The sequence below is a fragment of the Synchiropus splendidus genome, chromosome 6 (assembly GCF_027744825.2).
Source record: "Synchiropus splendidus isolate RoL2022-P1 chromosome 6, RoL_Sspl_1.0, whole genome shotgun sequence".
NCBI lineage: Eukaryota > Metazoa > Chordata > Actinopteri > Syngnathiformes > Callionymidae > Synchiropus > Synchiropus splendidus.
The window spans coordinates 18,783,089-18,803,166 of NC_071339.1; the positions used below are offsets into that span (position 1 = coordinate 18,783,089).

The 20,078-nt window shown below is 40.7% G+C and overlaps 3 protein-coding genes across 5 annotated transcripts in view; all 3 read right to left on the minus strand.

Moving 5' to 3' along the window:
• Positions 1 to 82: 82 nt before the first annotated feature.
• On the minus strand, positions 83 to 10,755 carry LOC128760144 (poly(rC)-binding protein 2-like). Of its 2 annotated transcripts, none has more exons than XM_053867173.1 (13): positions 10,582 to 10,755; positions 9,170 to 9,287; positions 8,725 to 8,748; positions 8,214 to 8,246; positions 7,355 to 7,471; positions 7,145 to 7,276; positions 6,942 to 7,070; positions 6,606 to 6,680; positions 6,333 to 6,374; positions 5,513 to 5,612; positions 5,253 to 5,296; positions 5,018 to 5,187; positions 83 to 1,700 (listed from the first exon to the last, which is right to left on the minus strand). In XM_053867173.1, the coding sequence occupies exons 2-13, from the start codon at positions 9,236 to 9,238 to the stop codon at positions 1,664 to 1,666; spliced, it is 972 nt and encodes a 323-aa protein (XP_053723148.1). In that variant the 5' UTR covers positions 9,239 to 9,287; positions 10,582 to 10,755; the 3' UTR covers positions 83 to 1,663. The 2 variants fall into 2 exon arrangements, with proteins under 2 accessions (XP_053723148.1, XP_053723147.1); XM_053867172.1 differs by having other exon boundaries at positions 98 to 1,700; positions 5,513 to 5,585; positions 10,582 to 10,724.
• A 540-nt stretch (positions 10,756 to 11,295) lies between these two features.
• prr13 (proline rich 13) overlaps positions 11,296 to 20,078 on the minus strand; it is a 69,503-nt gene continuing 60,720 nt past the window's right edge. The window contains exons 1-4 of one of the 2 annotated variants that reach the window (XM_053867200.1): positions 13,592 to 13,689; positions 12,798 to 12,845; positions 12,243 to 12,718; positions 11,296 to 11,688 (exon numbers count right to left, since the gene is read on the minus strand). In XM_053867200.1, coding sequence (XP_053723175.1) covers positions 11,635 to 11,688; positions 12,243 to 12,718; positions 12,798 to 12,813 — 546 coding nt within the window. In that variant the 5' untranslated portion in view covers positions 12,814 to 12,845; positions 13,592 to 13,689 and the 3' untranslated portion in view covers positions 11,296 to 11,634. Of the gene's footprint in view, positions 11,689 to 12,242; positions 12,719 to 12,797; positions 12,848 to 13,591; positions 13,690 to 20,078 lie in introns of those variants that run through there. The other variant, XM_053867201.1, reaches the window with a different exon arrangement.
• Positions 13,724 to 19,387, minus strand: LOC128760125 (anti-Muellerian hormone type-2 receptor-like). The gene is made up of 11 exons (XM_053867147.1): positions 19,264 to 19,387; positions 18,503 to 18,694; positions 18,283 to 18,447; positions 18,088 to 18,177; positions 17,291 to 17,397; positions 16,169 to 16,396; positions 15,990 to 16,104; positions 15,066 to 15,217; positions 14,844 to 14,991; positions 14,453 to 14,574; positions 13,724 to 14,386 (listed from the first exon to the last, which is right to left on the minus strand). Exons 1-11 carry the CDS (start codon positions 19,298 to 19,300, stop codon positions 14,246 to 14,248), a joined length of 1,497 nt encoding a protein of 498 aa, XP_053723122.1. The 5' UTR covers positions 19,301 to 19,387; the 3' UTR covers positions 13,724 to 14,245.

Genomic DNA, 20,078 nt, shown 5'->3' on the forward strand with positions numbered 1-20,078 from the left:
GCGGGACAAAATGTAGATTTCCGGAAATTCTAAATGTTTCATTTCCTGAGTACCTTTTCTTGACGCGGCTTTACATCGACGCTGCGCGACGCTGCCGCCACCTGGCGTCCGATTGCACTCATTGTCCTCTGGTCATTTTGAACATGGATAAAAACGTTGCTCTTACTTTTCAAAAAACTGTTTACACGTTCACAACTATTGCAATTTTTAAGCACAATAAAAACCAAATACGTGCGTTCTACCCCAGCAACTTTACAACAATATAAAACATGGGAATGTGGAGACATTAATCCACTTAAAATACCATCATACCAAAAGTGATTTTAGATTTAAAGTGGATTATCAGTTAAATGTTGACATGTCAAAGTGTCAAGTGACATTTTATTCATCCTCAGTAGCATCCAACTTTACTTTACTCTTCAGACACAAACTAGACAATAGGTTGAAGATACAGACATGAAGCAACTGACTACAGTTCACCTTTTGGTGTTCTTGATTTACTGCAGATATTTATGGAAACCAGACTTGATCCGAATTATTTTTGCCTTCAATTTGAACATTTTTTTTCATCAGTATTTCATCATTTTTACATCAGTCCCGAGGTAAGGTGCAGCCCAGATGATGCTTAAAAAGTGACTATTATTATTTCAACACAATAAAGAGAGATAGTTTGTGGTTTTAGCATTTCACATTTTATTTCATTTTTTTATTTTCTTTTTTAAACAATGTGGCACTCAGGTCTACAGTTTCAAAAAACGTGCACAAAAGTCGCTTCCTGCAAATAAAAAATAAAATTCTGACTTGAGCAAAGCAAAGAGCAGGAAACTAGTGTTAACCCCTTTTCTTTGTCTAGTTCCCAGATGTTCCTTAACAGCCTCGTCAATTGACAGCGAGCATTTCAATGCCCTTTTTATAGTTAAAAAATAATAATTTCTTCCATTTCAAACAAATATTCAGACATTTTTTTAGAATATAGTTTTTACAAAAAAAGAGGGAGGAGAACCCTCCGCTTCTGAACCCCTGAAAACCTCCCATCCCAGTGAACACGTGGATCTGAGGAGCAGGAGAGGTTAGTGGGAATGAAACATCATCCTGGTTAATTTACGTTAAAACATTCGCCACCACGTGAACGAGACACTGCAGCTCCAGTGAGAGATCAGTGCGACTCTTCTAACAAGCACTTCAGTTAGAGACGTGAGGGACACGGTGGAAATCCAAAGCATGTCGACAAAGGAAAGTCGAGTTCTCTTTATGCAGAGTGAGGGAAAATAAGGTTATAAAAAACAGTATTCACTCAGACATTTGAATATATCTCCAGAAAAAAAAAACGGGACTGTACAGAACTCAACTGAAATGCCCTCTCAGAGTTTAAACGCTACTCCTCTGTGATGGCGGGGAGCGGGGGATTCATCCACAATAAATTTAAAAGAAAGATTAAAACCTCCACCTTGGCAAAAGAGGGGAATTAAAAATTGACTTGACTGATTATTTGGACTAAAACCAGAAGAAAATAAATAATAGACAAACAGAAATCGCGTTGGCTGACGTGTCAAATGATGAGGAGGTGGTGGGAATAGAACCTTTTAATTTGGTCAGTTGCATTGTTTGTTTTTGTGGTAGCCGAGGATATAAAAGTGAGATCTAGTGCAGATGCAGTGTCTTATCAGTTGGCCGCCAGTCCAGTTGCCTCAGAGGTAAGCCTGGGGAGACAGAGGGAGACCCCCGAGACCGCGGGGGGGACAGGGGGTAAGGCATGCAATCACCAGATAAATACTTCATACACAGAACAGAACTAGTCCACAACTAAGGAGCTCAGATCGCCAGAACGTCACGTGAAGAAGTAGTCTGGCATTTTGGAAAAAAAAAAAAGACCTTCAGGAAGCTAAAACGTTCAAACTCAGTAAAATCTCAATCGATTCTATTGTCCTAAAACACACATTGCCTTTAAGATACAACAGCAGATCCTGCTACGATTCCTTTCACCGCATATCTGAGCTGAGTATTGGTGGGAGACACCAGCGGGCAGCCTCACGATCTGTGGGATTCCTTCAACGAAACCATCAAGTGACCAACATATCCTGTCTACGAGTCCTCCATTGTCTTTCTTGCCCAGAGCCACAGCCTGGTCACAGGGGCAGCAGTCCAAGCAAAGAAGTCAAGACTCTGCCCGTGTTACTGGGGTGCTAGCAACACTTGGAAACATGACGGCTCCACAGTGACCTGGGTCTGCTACATTAGACCCGGGTCACCACAGGCTTTGGTCACTGCAGGTCTGTGTCAGACATTTTAACATGTCAAGACCCTCCATGAAGACCTGCTCTTGTGTCCACCATGCCACCAAAAATGTTCAATCCAACAGTAGCCAGCAATTGAAACCAATGGAATCAAACGGCAAGGGTCAAAGGGCAGCAGTCAATTTCTCCCATTTATTTTTCATACCATCATTTGACCTCTATTAAACACATCTTCTACACCAGGGGAGCCCACTACATCGATGGTGATCTACCCACCATTGACCGCATGGTCCTGTGGCTTGAACTATGATGCAGCTAACACATGGTGGCGAGCTCATGATCGTGAACTGTACCACTGTGTTCAGACCCGCTAAGCAACTGAGGTAACACGTGAGCTCGCATCACTCTCAACAATGAGCTCAGTTTCGATGACTTGAACCCAAACAGTTCCCATGATGCTCTGCAGTCACAGTGGTCGACCACTACAACAGACTTTTATGGGCCAGTGCAAAGACTGAGCCTCGTCCCATCAGTTACAGGAAGTTCTGGGAGCAGTAGAGAAGAGGCCGGTGTCATACACTCGAGCAGAAACAGCACTCCTCAGCACTTCAAGAAAACACATGTAATTCATCACCAGTCTCAATGATGTTGGACCCCATTTTAACAATGGGTACAGCTGACTCACCAAAGGCTCATAGACCAGTAAACTGTAAACAGCAAACCTGTTGTTTAGAGTTAAATGAATAAATGTCTAGCCATACTGCTCTGTTGCTGTATGGCTGAGTCTGAAATAGCTGAGGTTTCATGACACTTTGTCTGCTACTGTCAGTATTTCTCAGCAGTTACAAAATGCTTCGCATATTGTGCCAACAACCTGTAACCTGCTGCAGACAGAGAGAGAATAGCAAACAAGGACAATGAAGAATCATCTATATATACCTATAAATCAATATTTGCACTGCACTCTTAATGCAGGTAGCTCATCGTGGCTCGGGCATGAGAGCTGAGAAAGTCTGGGCACCCCTGTTCTACCCTGTCCTGTTGTGACAGAGTAATTATAAGTTTTGACTCCATGGTGAAGCACTTGTCAGACCAGTTCTTGCTGTGCAAGTAAACAGTGATCAGAACAAATCCCCTGGAGCACGAGCTCAGCCAACACACAGGCACACACTGTACCAGGCACTGAGACCTGCAAGCCTTTTCATCTACGTGCCCATTTCTATTCAAAACTGCGTCACTATAACTTGTATCGTCTAGTAGCAGTGGCAGACTTCACACACAAGGCCCTTTTTCCAAACTACAAAAGCACTTCTTCACGCTTGATCTTAATGCATTTATACCTGAGGAAAGCTTCCCGTAATGAAAAATCCTTATTTACATGCATGAAAACCCACGGTAATCATCTAAAATGTACATCTAGGAAAGGAAAACACCGACATCATAAGGAGGGGCTGCTACCTGAGCAGAGCTTCCACAGGAATAATGACTGTAAACCGAAGACTCTTCTCCAGCATTATGACATTGACCCATGTATTCATTTTCATTTTTTTCTGCTGCGTTCACATCATGACGCTAGATTATCCCAGGGTGAACCGGTTGGACTCTCACAACATTTGATGTGTTGTCAACTGATTTGGACTCATGTCTGTGACGTCAATCAACTTTTTGAAGTCATCTAGCAGAGAAATAAACTCTTTAGTGCGTTTATACAGGAGAAAGGTTAGTGCACGCAGTGAGCATGTGGAAAAGCAAAAGAATGTGAGCTAAGCCTGAACAGAGCAAACTAGGATTGCGAAATTTCGACTTAAAATGGCTGAAGCATGGTCTTGTGTGTGTGTGTGTGCTCGTGTCATATGAAGCAGTGTGAGTACAGACAAACAGCCTGGTCAGTAGTAGATGACTTATGTTTCCTTGGTTAGTAAGGGGAGAGCCTTCGCCGTTTAGACTTGGATCCCAGCTCTGGGGTAATTTTGGGCTCAGAGGGAATTGGATGTGAGGGGTTACTGGCCCCACTGACAACATGAAGGGCCAGAAGAGGAAGTGGCTTGAGACTGAGGAGACTTGACACACAGGCAGGAGAGCTGGGGAGCAGGGTGTCTGTGGTGGTTGTGGAGGAGGAGGAGGTAGAGGAGGAAGGAGGGGGTCCAGGAGCCAACAAGGACAGAGGGATGGAGGCTGAGGGGGGCACCACACAGGAGGAAGAGGTGGAGGAAGAAGAGGAGGAGGAGGAGGAGGTAGTGGCAGAGGAGGTGGTGTTGGTGGTAGTATTGCTAGTAGTAGAGGTGGAGGGAGGGCTGCTCTGTTCAGGGTTGAAGGAGGGAGGAGGTTTAGAGGACTCTACACTGTAGAAAGAGAGACAAGGAGAGAGGCACAACACAGTCGGGATGGGTCACAGCAGGCAACAATGGGTGAGGAGTAGAAGGGACGGGCCACTTATGGATGTGATCGAAACCGAGAGGCAAGAAGCTTCATTAGAGGGGTTACGACAAAATTAGAGGGCAGAGCAGCAGGACGTGCAACAACAGGACACTCCAACACTTATAAAGTGTCGACGGTCAGAGAGGACATGAGGTCAGAAAAACATCAGCCAATGCTAAGCAATATCTTAGGAGCCCAATAAAACTCAATGTATTTTTTAATTTTAAATTAAATTCCAATTATATAGATATATATAGAGAGAGAGTTATAGTTATTCTGCCTGAGATGTAGGGATATATTCTGGACAAAAAGTGGAAGACAATGAACCCTGTCTTAAGTACAACTCTGTGAGGCCGATGTCTCACCTGGCATTGATGAGGTACTCAGCCAGACTGACGCTGGCAGGTGAGCCCGTGATGGTGACCTGCCGAGCGGTCGATCCCTCCACTGGATTTGCGATCTTGATCTGAGCACCGGACATCTGTCGGATCTCATTGATTTTCGCGCCTTGACGGCCAATGATGCATCCAATCACCTACAGAGACAAGCGATTGTTAGTCACCGCACAGATTCAACTAAAAAACGATGTTGTGGACCTACATCATTCTGAATGTTCATCTCCGTTTGAGCAGGAGGATCCATCCCTGTAAGAGAAATCATCACACTCAAGCATTTTTCTTGAATATGGCCTTACAAGACTATTGGTAGCCACATACTTGCTCAATTACATATATATATATATATATATATATATATATATATATATATATATATATATATATATATATATATATCTTGCTTGCAACAAAGAAGCCGGTGGCACAATTATGACAGACATTTTCACCACTTTGTTGGCCTACCAGTGAATCCCTGGTTGTTCGGTGCAATTGGGAAGGGGCTCTGCTGCATGGCCAGTTGGTGAAGCTTGGTGAGCTGTGAAGAGATCGCAGCAGAGGAAGACTTTGAGAATGAGAGGGGGGGCAGGAAGAGAAATGGAAAACGGAGGAGGGGGATTGCGGAATTAACAAAAAAAAAAGTTCAAGCAACTAACACAAAAATCACATTCTACGGGACACACTGAACAGATGAGCATAAAAATACTCTCAACAGCAAAAAAATATTTCATCGAACAGTCCAAGTGATGTATAAGTCTTCGCTCCAATATGTTTCCTCACATTGCAAACACTTATTTTATTCACTCTTAACATTAGCCATGGCATCAGAAATCCAAAGGCTTTATGAAATGCATTGGCCTATTCAATGCTCAAACATGAACAGATAGCCAGGCTGGATCACAAATAAAGACCCAAAGTATAGAAACATCTTCCAAACATCGTACATCAAATCAGCTACTCATCATTTCTATGTTAATTGGATTACAAGTGAAGAGAGAGCTCTAAACCAGGTCAGAAGAACAAACAAAACGGAACACAAACAGAGAGCAGCCAGACCAAGTGATTATTCATGGAACAGTGGAGATTCTGGATACTCAGTTTGACCAACAGATGACAGGCAGATGGACAGCTAAACCAAGAGTGACTATAGGCAAAAGGAGAGTTCCAGAAATCTCTGTATGGAAGATGCAGATGTGGTGTAAAATAAATCCTAGGAGTTCAGTAACTGTACCATCGGGGGTGAGGAGGTTGAGGGGAGCAATAGTTGGGGATATAAAACACTTACATCTGGCTGAGGGATTGCATGTTGTCCTTGTACGGCATAGGCCTGAAATGGAAATAAACAGTGTGTTCATTCTTCTCCTCATTCTCATCGATGAACTGAACTCAGTTTTAATTATGCTGTTATATTGTGACAATATACGGCAGGTTATAAACAGAAGTCACACTAGTGGGAACTCATGAACATTATGTTCATGAATTACTGGCAAGACAAGTTGCGAAGAGGTGCCCAACAACGGACGACATCTGGAGACAAGGCACAGCCACCAACACGTACCTGTCCGCCTGCAAAGATGACGGGTGAACCTGATGGCTTAGGTCGGTACGGAATAGTGACACCTTTAGGTGGAGACTGTAAAAAAATACACAAGGATAACTTGCGTATACATTATTGAACAATAAACTGGGACCTCACAATGAACAGTCCATGTTCTATTTTCATTATATTTCTATTACTGAGCGAGCAAATGAACACACACACAAGTTCCTATGGTGCGATTGCATACGAAAGACTTAGAATTCACACAAAAAAACTGTTTAAAAACACTTAAACCCAAGTATACAGTAATATGTTTCAATGTACAGAGGCTTATTTTACACATGTTGTACATACCTCAAGCATGACTACGCAGATCTGCTTCACACACTCAATAATAGCCTGGGAAGTTCCAGATATGGTAATGGCTCGTTCCGTGGAGTTGGGGAGCATGTCTCCGGCCACTTGTACCTGAGCTCCAGTTGACTGGGAGACACAATTTCATGAGTTGTCCGAAACAGCTCCTTAAACTCCTCAGCAATTCCGTGCTTTATACTGACCTCTCGAATTTCCTTAATCTTGCAGCCACCTTTGCCGATGAGGGAGCCACACTGGCTGGCTGGCACCACAATGCGCAGGGTCACTGGGAGTTTTCCTGTGGCTGTACTGTTTGTCATTGAACTGCTTATGTCCTGGAAAAACAAACAGGGTACATAAATCTTCAAGGAGCGGTGCTGTTGACCTAAATAATGCAATCCACTTGGACTTACTTCCTCAAGCTTATCAATGATCATGGAAAATGCCCTGAAGATGGCGGTGGTTGGTCCTGCCAGAGTAATGATTCTTTCTGGACAATTGCCCTCAGAGATGTTGATTCGGGCGCCACTCTTGGGGAAGAGAGTAAGAAGAAAGTTACAGAAGGCAGCATTTGCAGAGTCTACATGTGACATGCCTCGGCTTGCACCTCATGATTTGATAACATTTCAGGTTCCATTCCACGTCTTGTCTTTAAACATATCAAGGTGTGTTACTTAAAGTAATCAGGCAAATAGATAATGCTAATTATATAATATGATAAACAACTACATGCTCAAACATGAAAACATTTTTTTCTCTGTGAAAAATGAGATTCCCTTTTAACAGTACAGACAGTCAAGTTTCATGAAAAACAGATAAAGTACCAATGAAGTCCTACAACCAAGCCACAGCAAACTAAAGATTCTTTTCTTTTGAAATAACCAGTGAATGGATTAAAAACAAAGGACTAAATAATTTACTTCTGTGCCACAAGCAACATTTGTGTTTCTGTTTTAGTGATTAGAAAAATACATACATCATGTTGCAGTTATTCTAATATTTATAAATTGACAAACTGCAAATGAATATATAGGGAGCTCTTTTAAAAAACATGATGAACACCTTTAGTCTGTCACCAGATTCACTTATTCTGAGTTCCTGATACCATAATACTGCATGTTCTCTGAAGTTGAAAATACACAAACAAATGTTTTATAGCATTTTGGAAAGGAATCATTGCAATTTGAGTTCTTCACTCCAACAGGGTTTAAGACTTGCTACATTTTGAAAACAGCTCCTCATACACAGTAGATAGTAGTGGTTCAAACTTACTTCTTCTCGCATCTTCTTGACAGATTCACCTTTCTATAAAAAAATAAATAAATAAATGCCCAACAGTTAAATTCAAATCAAACAAACACAACAAGGAATTTATACTGTAAATGTGTTAACTGCATTGCAACTAATGAAAAGATGAAAAAAAATCTGTTCATAAAGAAACAGATTATGTTACATACATCATTCTGGAAAAACCCTTAACAGAGTCAATAGTCAATATCATTGTGAAGGACAGATTGGTGAAGTTGAAGAATGAATCTTTTTACCTATTAAATGTTATTGTGAATTATGAATATTACAAAGTAAGGCATTTTAAATTAAAAAGGGATGATTCAGGAGTAATGGAATATTCAGCTGTATTCGATGAGATGAAGAAACAAGAAATTCTAAATTCACCCTGTTCAAAGCGAAGAGGGTGACTCATATTTTCAAATATTGGAATATTGTTATACTGACCACCATATCTGAAGAGTGTACAATAATATACAGATTTTTTTTTACTTACCTTTCCAATTATACTTCCAACTTCCTGAAATAGAAAAAAAGACAATGACATTTCAAATTGGGTTTACTTCCTGTATCATACAAATCTTAAATCAAGGCACATTGTTCCATAATAATAGAACCAAAAATGCATTGCTGATGAGCTTTAGAAATATCAATAGCTGGTATATTTTCAAATAACTTCTGAAATGCATAGTAGAAAAAAAGCAACACTGGTGGGTGATAATCTTCGCAACAACACTTGGAATCATGGGCAAATGTGAGACATAGCCACAAGCTGAACCATGGTTCAGCACATCAATGAAAAAAAGCTTGACCTCATCAGAACATCAACAGCCAGAGTCATCGCATTAAAAGTCCTTGCCCTTTACCATCCCCCTCGGGACTCGATTAAGAGCAGTATAATGTCACATCCTATGCGGGGAAGAACTGATGGGACAGCTCACCTTGCCGTGCATGAGCAGCCTGATGGTGAGGGTGACATTGAGCCCTCCTTCAATCACACCGGAGTCCATAGCTGCGACTGAAATCTTGTCGTGTGTATCTCTCACAGGACAGCAGACACTGAAATGAGATCAAACCCCAAAGTCAGACACAAGACAAAGCTAATCTTATAGACAATGATACACTAAAAAAGGCACAGAGTGAATACATGAATGAATAAGATGAGTATTTTCAAGACCGTTGGTGCCAAACCTTACACACATTCCTTAAAAACAAAGCCATTAACACAAGCGTGTTGGGAAACGTGGGCTCTCTTTCCTTCTCATTGTCATTTATAAATGAAACTGGGAGTAATGCCAAGTGATTAGAATAACAATGCTCATGCCACAAACTGTAAAATACTTTTATCATATGAATCACATGAATAATTCAGTCATCCGTTCACTAGATGGCACAAATGTGTACCAACGTTTTGATCTTGACTACTTTTCTGTATATTACGCATATGTTCCTTGTATTGGAACCTGTACAAAACACAAACACATACCGCTTGAATGAAACCATCTATGTGGATTTAGTTGAACAGATAACTATCTATTCTATTAATTCAATAACCAAATGATATTGGTCGCCGTTAACATCTTATTATTAAACAAATCGCACAAGTTAGTGCCTCAACTTAAACGGCAATATCACGCGATCTTTGAATAAATGAATACGCGAAAGCGGAGAAGTTGAAAAACAATAACGCGACTCTTGGGCTGAAGCTCGGCTAAAGCAGCGGCTTTATAAACACATCATGGGTGTAGTCTACATCGGTTTCCGGTCAGTTTAAAATGGAATAACAACCCCTAAATAGCTGAGCACCACAGGGTCGTTATGAATCCGAGGCATGGGGCGAAATGGCTTTAACAAAGCGGTTGGGCGAAATCGCTGTAAAAACAAGTTTTACCCAATTACCGTTTCCAAGTTAGCGAACTACTTACATTCAATGCTTTCTTTGGTTACTGGCATTACAGCGTGAATGATCACAAACTGAAGCATTAAAGCACATACAACGCGAAGAAACATACATTAGCCACTTAGCATTACGTTGCCACAAAAATGAATGGAGCATGTGAGCTCCACTTGGCATTGCTAATGACTGACGTACATGGAGAAACTGGCGTTAGACGAGCACATTTGCACCGCAGTGGGCTTACAACGCGTATGTTTACAAATAAAACGACGACAGTGCGTCACTGGGTGTTTAGGTGTAACTATCTATCAAAGTTTCCCCGAGCTAAATGAAATAGAAGTGCGAGTGCGGCCTGCTAGCATGCTAACGTGGCGGCTAGCACTTCAGCGCGGTTTCTTTCCTCCAGTTCTGTTCACAACAACATCCAGATATTCGCAAATATTGGCGTCTACTCACCTGGTCCGCGCGGTACACGGTATCCGGGGGAAGGGTCGGGGTTGTGAGGGTAGAAGGGGAGAGGTTTGGGAGGGTAGAGACCCGGGGGAGAGTTCAAGAGGACTCGGGGAAGAGGGAAGAAGTGATGTGAGACCGAGCAGCACTCCTTTACACAAAGACAACAAGGCTGTGACCCGAGAACTTTCCCCTTTCACCCGGCCACATCCGACATCCGGAGTGGGACTCGCATCGACGGCAATCGTATTTCACATTTTATTTACGGAAAATTAAAGCACAAAAAATAGTCTCGAAACGTATTTTACATGACCGAATAAAATAATATTCAAATAATAGCATTATAAATACGAACGTATGAATTTTAACAAAGTAGCATGAGCAGAAAATAATATACTAGGAACGTTTCAGAAAAACAGTTATGCTGTTTTGTTGTATTTACAATTTATTTATTTCCTATTTAGTTTGGCCAACGTATAAGCAGGTAATTTTTTTGTCAACTTAGTAACATTGGGCCAATTGTTGAAGGGTGTGAGATAAAACACACTTGCAACTTAGAACTCTCAGAAACTCAGAAAGAAGAAATATCTGTGATACTTTTGCGTACTTTTACTTGCTTACAAGTTGTATTACAATTTGCAATGTGTTCTTTTTGATAATTCTATTGATATTTAATATTTTTATCTTCGTATATTCATATTAAAATATTGAAAACAGCTTTGACAGTGCTCTTTATTGCTTTACATTTTATTAAATTCGTTCCATTCCACCTCCGTACATGTTTCTTCATGCTCATACACAGTGGATTATAATTCAAACAAAGATAATCAAAACCATTTTTTACCTCAAAAGTTAAATCTGCATTACCAAACCCAGTCCTTTATATATATATATATATATATATATATATATATATATATATATATCAGGTTAATACAGGTCTGCCATTATTCTCCAGACTTGATGTCTAAACAAGCCGCTGTGCATTCATTTCATAACAGGTAGTGCTCTTGAACATTTGCGTTAGAGTTGAAGCAGATGTCTGGTGGGCTGCCAGGATCAGTCCGAGTCACTGCTACTGCTGCTGCTACTGCTGCTGCTGCTGCTGGAAGACTGCAGGGGCACATAAAATGTGGGCATGTTAATACATGAGAGCAGAGAAGAAAACACACTCAACAACCTCATCTTATACCCTGTATTTCTTAGATTGTATGAAGGCAAAACAATGCAGATGATTTTCCAAGTACAACGCAATTTTAATTTCAAGAAGCATTTTTGATGCATGTCGAGCAAAACTTTAGTGGTATTAAACAGAAAATGTTGACATTTAAAGTTTCCACGACTATATCAATTCTATCTAAAATACATGACCTATAAGTGTTCAATAATAATAATAATTATTATACATTAATGCATGAAAAATAACTCTACAGGGTCCCCTTCATAACTGCTTCTAGAGTTTTAATCAGACTAGTGCTTTCATTTATGGGAATTCATTCCGCTCATAATTTCAATGTGATGCTATGACAAAACAGGAAGCTGACAATAGAGATAATATTGCGTGCAAAAGGGCAGTGAATAACATCTATGTGTCTCACAACAATTTTTCACTTCATCCTATTTGAATAGACGGAACATGGCACCAGGAATCTGGTTTGTGAGCTCACCTTGCCGCCATATTTGTGATGCCCATGCTTAAGCGCCTTGTGAGCCTTCTTCAACTTCTTCCCCTTCTTCAGTTTCTTGTGGACCTTATGTCCAACCATTCCCATACCCATGCCCATTCCCATTCCGGCCAGACCGCCACCCAGAGCGCCTGTTACACCTTTCATTCCTCCATAATTGTGACCTTTTGGGTGGCCTTTATGATGGCCTTTAGGGGAGCGTGGGTAAGGGCCAGGGTAAACTCCTGCAGGAGGAACAACTGGATATCCTACTGGTGCCATTGGATAGCCTCGGGGTGGGTGGGGTCCACATGGCATTACCCCTGGAGGTGGATGTGGTACCATTCCAGGGTGCATCCCAGGAGCTGGAAACTGACCAGGAGGGCAAGGTGGGTGTGGAGGTGGGTGGTATCCCACTGCTGGAGGGACGACAGGATAGGAAGGGTTGTAGCCCGGAGGGTAGGCTGGGTTCGGTGGTCCTGCAGCAAGCAGAGAATCCATTATTACAAACGAATATCATCTCCGGACAATGACATGCGATTCTGTTAGCAACCTCACCGTGATTTGGCCACATGTCCGATGAAAACAGCAGTTGTCAGAGAGGCCCTGTGCAGAAGACAGTATATAAATATATTTTCATATAAAAAAAATCTTTGAAACAATATGAATCCTTCAAAATACGTATTTACTTTTTTGTATTATCAGAAATGTATTGATTTGTCATTGCTGGTGCCCTGGAACCTCCATAGGTCATGAGGCCAGTTTCACCTGGACAGGTTCTCAGTCCACTGTAGGGCAAAAAGATAGCCACACCCATCACCACTGTGGCGCCAACATAAACCTATTCTCCTGCTTACATTTACAGGCAAACTAAGAATAAAAAGTGTATCATTATGTAACTGCCAAGGAGGATTCTGTCTTGAAACAACCTTCAAAACAAAATCCACATCTTGTATGGTTGTATACAGCTGTCTGTGGTTACAGGGAGTGGGATCTACTTGTTATTTGATGATGAATACATCAAGACCAAAGCAGTGACAAAGAAAATGACATGATAGAGGATTACCTTTCCCCTGGCAAAGAAGGTGTTATAATAATATTAGCACTCACCACATTACCAGGATTAGGAGACATTATACGAGTGATATACTAGTGATTTTTTGTACTTCCGTGTTGTAAGTAAATATGCACTTTTAGAAGTAGTTAAAGTTTTTTTTAGGATTAACTCTACAGTAGTATGTCACAAACAGTTGCAATATAAATAATAAAAGCCAAACTACGCACTTTTCGCAAAAAGTGCCTTTAATATAGATTTAGACGTATTTATTTAGGTTTGATCACAAATGTCTTACCTTGGAAACTCGTCTCGCCTGGTGAGTTTGTCAGGAATGTTGGCTCAACTGCTTCACTTCCGCGTTAAAATATCAAAAACATGGAGGTGGAAGCCACGCCCACTCGCTCGCCGAAAAGACACGCCCACTCGCTGACAGACACGTCTTTTATTTACGCCATGGCACAAAACACAAAACGTGGCCAATCCTTCTCAGTTGCGGAACAAAAGATATGGAAAATATGACTTGACCTATTTGCAACACTCGTGATTCAGCCATCGGTAACAAACCGCATAAAGCTAAACTCATATCTGTCGTCTGAAACAGACAACGTTCAGTTCCTGATCATATGAAGTGTTAACAGAGATACTCGTGTTTTCCCTGTATTTTTCTGATTTTTATGTACTTTTATGGCTTAAGGATAAAGTCATAAGAGCGTGTAGCAACAAGACCCCATGAAAAAATAAAATAAATAAAATAAAAAAGTACTCCTTAAACAAAAAATAAATAAATAAATTGCAGGAAATGAAACATCGGCTCAACCTGAGATCCTGACTCAAAAACTTTTTGTTTTTTCCAATAACCCTGAAATCAATATTTAAAAACAGGAAAGTAGAATGTGAAGCGGTTTTCCTCTCCTGGCTGATGGTGTTATCAAGGAAAAGGGGATTATGATCATCCCACAACATTTGGAGAAACTGATGGGATGTGAGGAGATTCAAATGTTGCCAATCTGTCGACGACACATGGAGCAGTCAACCGAGCGTCTGGGTCCGGTTCCCAACACTCCATCAGGAGAGCCCTCATATCAGATCCCTGAGAAGATCCATTTGAACATTCGGTCAGTTATTTCAAGTTATTTCAGGACTCACAGCGCCATACCCAGTGTTGGGGTATCGAGGGTCTCTGCTCCTGGTGGAGGACATGCCAGGTGAGCTGCTCAACTGTCATGTTGGGCCCCAGCTCAGATTCGTAAGGCACAACGTGCACTGGAACTTCACCACCTGTAGAGGGAGACAACCTCATTCGTATGCTCGAAAGACAAACTCACTCTCTCTCTCTCTCTCTCTCTCTCTCTCTCTCTCTCTCTCTCTCTCTCTATATATATATATATATATATATATATATATATATATATATATGCAATTTCTCAACCGATTTTGTAAAGTTTATTATTTATGAATCTATCTTTGAAAGCAAAGCTTGCCACTGCATTTTCAAATTTTTCAATACGATCGATGACTGACAGCACGTCAACACAAATAAGAAATACCTTCAAACATATCCGAACAACGCATAAAGATCTCCCACAAGAGAAGGGCCAGACCGTAGACATCCGCCTGCAGACACCAGCTGCCGGACAAATTCACAGAGCCTTCCAGAACTTCAGGAGACAAGTAGCTCAAGGAGCTCCTCTGAAACTTCAGGAGCAGAAAGAAAAACACTGTACAGAAACCATCACATGAAAGGGAAAGTTTCCCACAAACATTCTCACGTCTTCGCTTCTGGTTTGCAGCGGGAATCGCCAGCTACACCGGCGCAGGATGGTGGAACACTCAAAGTCGCACAGGGCGCAGGTACCGTCCACTTTAACAAGAATGCTGAAGCCGCTCAGGTTCCTGTGAGCCACTGGGGGTTTGTGCAAACCTGCAAAAGGACGGGCAACACAATGCCAAAAAGTTGACAAAAACACACTAAGACCTGCAGTGAACTGCAACAATAACTGAATTCTAGTTCTAATACTAGTACTAGTACAAATACTGACCATAATACTAATTCTAATATGAATATTAATGCAAATTCTTGTTCTAATACCAATTCAAATTCCGATTGTAGTTCTAATAATAGCGCAGATACGAAAATTAACAATTTGACTAAAATTCAAATGTGAAAACAATGAAACAAAAACAAACTAAAACACATTCAAATTCCTTATTCTTTTGTGACTGTAATTCTAAAAAAATAATGCTAGTACCATACCAATATGCAAGCTGACCGAGAAGCAATGGAAACCCGCCTGTCGCCGGTCAGGACCTGTATGTCTCCAGGACCATGGTCATGGACTGTTTGTTCCTCTTCCCTCTGGCAGGAGGCTACGGTCCATCCAGACCAGAACCTCCCGTCACAGGAACAGCTTCTTCCCCTCAGCCATCAGACTGTTAAATTTGTGATCAGCCTTTGTTGTTTTATTTTATTTTATTTTATTTTATCCATGATAACTGGGAAGGAGACAATGAATCTCAAGATGAGCTCAATAATCTTTTTAAATTTCAAGATTCAGAACAATGTAATATCATTTGCATAAGGATGATAAATAGTGAACCTAAAAAGTCGAATCTAGTCTCAAGAACTTCCCTTCAGTTTTGAGAACTGCGTGCCACTCTGGCGATGTCATCAAAGACAAAGAACTAAGGAATACCGTCTTGGTGAAGGTCAGAGTGGAGAAAGGAAAGTCCCAGTGATAATGACCGGCACAGTCTCAGCGACATCATCCAGTTGTTTGTGTGTTCGCTCAGGAAAGAGTGCAGAGAGCCCTGCATCAAAGAAGTACCAATCACTGTCTTGCTACACAATGTCTTGAGTGTCCAGCTGCCTTACGTGGTCAGTGCTTCTTAACACGACAAACCAGCTGGTGCCATCCGTGCCAGTCTTCCCGCCGGTGCCGAGGAAGTGAGCGATGGCAGCGTGTTTCATCAGCGGAAGCTCATATACTTCCTTTTCCCTCAGGAATCGATGCTTCCTGGATGGAGGGAAAACTTTCACTGCCACCGTAGACCCGCGGTATAACCCCTTCCAGTGAGCGGAAAAATGCCCGGTCGCCACAATCTGAACAAAAGGAAGGCTCATGTTCACATTTGGTTATATTTGCGATCTTTGGTTGTATATGTCAAACCCAATAGTATAGATGCGGTGAGAACCCTGCCACTACAAGACTATCTGACAGATTGTGACCATGAGTTAATTCTGTCTCCTGTGGTCATTGTATGAATATGTACTGTGGAGGATTAAACTTTTAATTTCAAAGTACAATGATAACAAACCTTTCTAAACCATATTGAATAATTTTATATTGAAGTTAAGATGCAATGCAATAATAATAATAATAATAATAATAACAATATTTTTTTCAAATGTTAAATGTTAAAATTTGAAAATACTTTTGGCATAGATGTGGAAAAAAAACAAGTGATAAAAATATTACAAAAAAAAAGAACAATTTGTAAATCAGTTAAAAAAAATCAACCAATAACAGCAGTACTTCCGTTTGGAAGTAAATATGTGCCAAACGCAATTTATTATTATTTTTTTTTTAGTTGAGCGAAAATTGAAAATAAATTATATAAAAAAGACAAACTAAGAATATATTTAAAAAGTGTTCAATTAAAATAAAAAAACACAAAATATTTGAATTGCAAACTTAAATTCCCACATGGCACAAATGTACTTCCACATTATAGCAGCTATCAGAAGCAAACATAGAAATTCATAGTTTTTGGAAATATTGCCAAGAAAATGGGGTGAGAGCATGATAGAAATTGAGCACGGAAAAGTGATCAAGTGATCTACATCTACATGCTAACTGCAACCATTGCTAATTTCCTATGGATTTAACAGCTGCAGTATAAAACAATTACGTCAACAACTATATGTTGTTAAAACAGCACTCATCATGGCACAACCTCACCATATTGCAGGGAACTACACTGACTAGCAACTCACTTGCTGAGCCTCAATTTTGGAGATGTCAATTTCAGAGGTTGTTGCCTTCCAACAGGAGCACAGAGGACTGGCTAGGGAGTGGTGACAGGATGATTTGGGATTTCGTTCTGGGAATGAAAAACAAACGACAGTTGTAAGCAGAACATGTTTGGTATTTTGGCTGTTGGCTTTTCAATAGATCACTAAACATACTGAATAATGGTATCTTGGAATATACTGTATGTTATGTATGTTGAATGATCATCCCATCACTTGATCATATTTTTAGGTTGTAATATGATGAACAAAAACTTGAGCGAGAAAATCCCAGGTGCATGTTTCTCATGTTTTAGTGTGTGGGGGGCAGTGGGGCAGTGACATCATCATTTTCAGAGTGGCACAGGCCATGTGTTTAAACAGAGACTCTGATCTGGTGTTATAAAATATAGTCACTCTGAGACCCGCTTTCAAAAAGTATTGGAACCAGTGACTGAAAACGTTTTGTGTGGATGAACCGACATAGAACCACGACCCACTTTGACTGGAGCAGTGAGTGCCTCACTTGCATGACTGAAAAGAAACCGCATGAAAGTGAAGATGATGAAACTGCAGAGAAGATAACACACTATCACGCCAAGAAAGAAACTTCTTCAAGGACAAATGACAACGTGATAGCTGGGTTGAATCATGGGTTTGGCGATGAGTAAAAAAAAAATAGTAAAAGCTGCTCTGTCTCAAAAATGAAAGCAGTGGAGCAGCAGCACCAGAGTTCTCAACATCACACTAACTTTACGGCCACATTCACAGAAGGATCTTACTTCTCTGTTGAAACATGCAACTCAGCCTCGCAGCAACAAGTCCAAGACTCACAGCCACCAGGATTCCAATCACAACTACTGCTATCATTTCTGAAATCATAAAATAAAAAGATGCATGGGTCAGCATTCTGTCTTGTCAAACTATAAATAAATAAATGACAGCTCATGTAACAGCAAGCCAGAAAGAGTCCGTACCCAGGGGCAGAGAGTCCGTGACCGGCGGCTCCTCTGCCGCTGGGCTCCAGACCAGCTTGGCATTGCAAAGGTCAGTGTTGCAGGCACACTTGATGACTCGCTTGCTGTAGCTACTCTGGCCGATACAAGTCTTTTCCGGGCACGACTTCTCTACATAATCACAAGCTGAAAAGACAGTTAAAGTTCACATCAAGGACACCTCCCTGAAGGGGTTTCTCACCTAGCTGGTCCACCTCTGGTCGGCCGTCCACAAGCAGGAAGTATCCCACGCAGCAGTTGGTGTGCTCACAAGTCTGCACCGAGCCGCTCACATTCCCCAGGGCTGCAAACTTGCGGCTTAATGTGTTCAGTTTGAAAGCACATTGTCTTTTTTGAATCGCATTCTGGAGCGATAAACTGGAGGAGATGGATACTGGAACAAGATAAAGCGGATTTGAATGGAAGTCAGAAATAGGTGCGAGTGCTTTCATACGATATTTTGCCAAAAACAAGACGATAAAGCAACAAAAACAGAGCTCAATTCTTAATAAGAATAAAAACAAGAACAAGAATATGTTTTAATAAATTATTTAATAAGTTGAATATATTGTTTGAACCAATATGGGTTTTTTTTCACATTAAAATGACTTTGTTTCGGGTAGGACAGTGTGTACTTGTGAGAAAAAATATATGCAATTGAACTGAACTTTTAAACAGTTTTTTGAAAATTGTCAAGACAGTAAAACAGCTTCAGCTTCATTTAAAATAATCATTCATCCCAAAGAGCATCTAAAAACTTCGAACTTAAATGGTAACAGTTTGATTTTCATCACCTTGAACCCATACTTAGGAAGTCAGAACTTTTTCAACTTTTCTATGTTATTACATGCATCATATCAAGATACTTGACTGAGCCTTTAATGTGGTTTTCCAATTTCAACATTCTACAGCTGCTGTAATTCCAGTGATAACAATATTAAAACTATAGAAATGCTTACTCACCCACAGTCAAAACGAGGAGCCACCACCGCTGGATCATGGTCCCTCTCAGTTCGGGGAATGGACTGAATATTTATCTGTCCTGGAAATGTGAGAGGAGTTTCCCACGTTTCCCAGCATCTCTCCCACTGCCACACACCTGCAGGAAGGACACATACTTCAGCCTGTGGGAGTACAGAAACACTCTGTGATGTATTTCTCGCCAACTGTAAACTGTGCACCCATCCGCAACGTTCATGCACCAAGGAAGGATCAGATCATGAATGAATGATGAAGATGTACATTTCGGGTGGAATTGCTCACCGTTTTAAGTAAACAGTTGAATCAAAAAGTAAAGATAAAGTGAAGATCATTTTCCCACCTCAAAATTATGACTCAAATATGACTAATATTGGGCATTTACCCCAATTTGTATTTTTGTTTTTGCTACCACCTAGGTGGTTATGTCTTCGACAGTGTTTGTTGGTGTTAAAAATAACATGAGAGTTATGGACGGATCTGGAAGAAAGTATGATTCAGTTTTGGGAGTGATCCCGATCACCGTCCAGGTTTTTTTTTTTTCTCTGAAGGATACTCTGTCATTGGGAGACTGTGTTGGGGCGATTGAAACAGCTGGGCATAGGTGTGCACTCTCTGAGTATTTTTATTTATTATTATTATTATTATTATCATTGTGTTTTTTTGTTTTTTGGTGTCAAAATTGGTATTTATCTTGTCTTATTATCATGAGCTGTAGAGTGAAAACCTCTAAGGTTTACAACTTATGAACCTCTTAAACACGACCAAAAATATTTTCACATTAACTGCATATATATATA

What these genes read in the sequence shown, in the direction of transcription:
- LOC128760125 (XM_053867147.1), bottom strand. Translation starts at nt 19,300, where the DNA reads ATGATCCAGCGGTGGTGGCTCCTCGTTTTGACTGTGG. An exon ending in CCAAAATTGAGGCTCAGCAA is followed by an intron (nt 16,397 to 17,290) that starts GTGAGTTGCTAG and finishes CCTTTTGTTCAG; the next exon opens with ATTGTGGCGACCGGGCATTT. An exon ending in TGTTAAGAAGCACTGACCAC is followed by an intron (nt 16,105 to 16,168) that starts GTAAGGCAGCTG and finishes TCTTTGATGCAG; the next exon opens with GGCTCTCTGCACTCTTTCCT.
- LOC128760144 (XM_053867173.1), bottom strand. Translation starts at nt 9,238, where the DNA reads ATGGACTCCGGTGTGATTGAAGGAGGGCTCAATGTCACCCTCACCATC. An exon ending in GGCTGCTCATGCACGGCAAG is followed by an intron (nt 8,749 to 9,169) that starts GTGAGCTGTCCC and finishes TTTCTATTTCAG; the next exon opens with GAAGTTGGAAGTATAATTGG. An exon ending in ATGCAATCCCTCAGCCAGAT is followed by an intron (nt 5,613 to 6,332) that starts GTAAGTGTTTTA and finishes TCATTCTCAAAG; the next exon opens with TCTTCCTCTGCTGCGATCTC.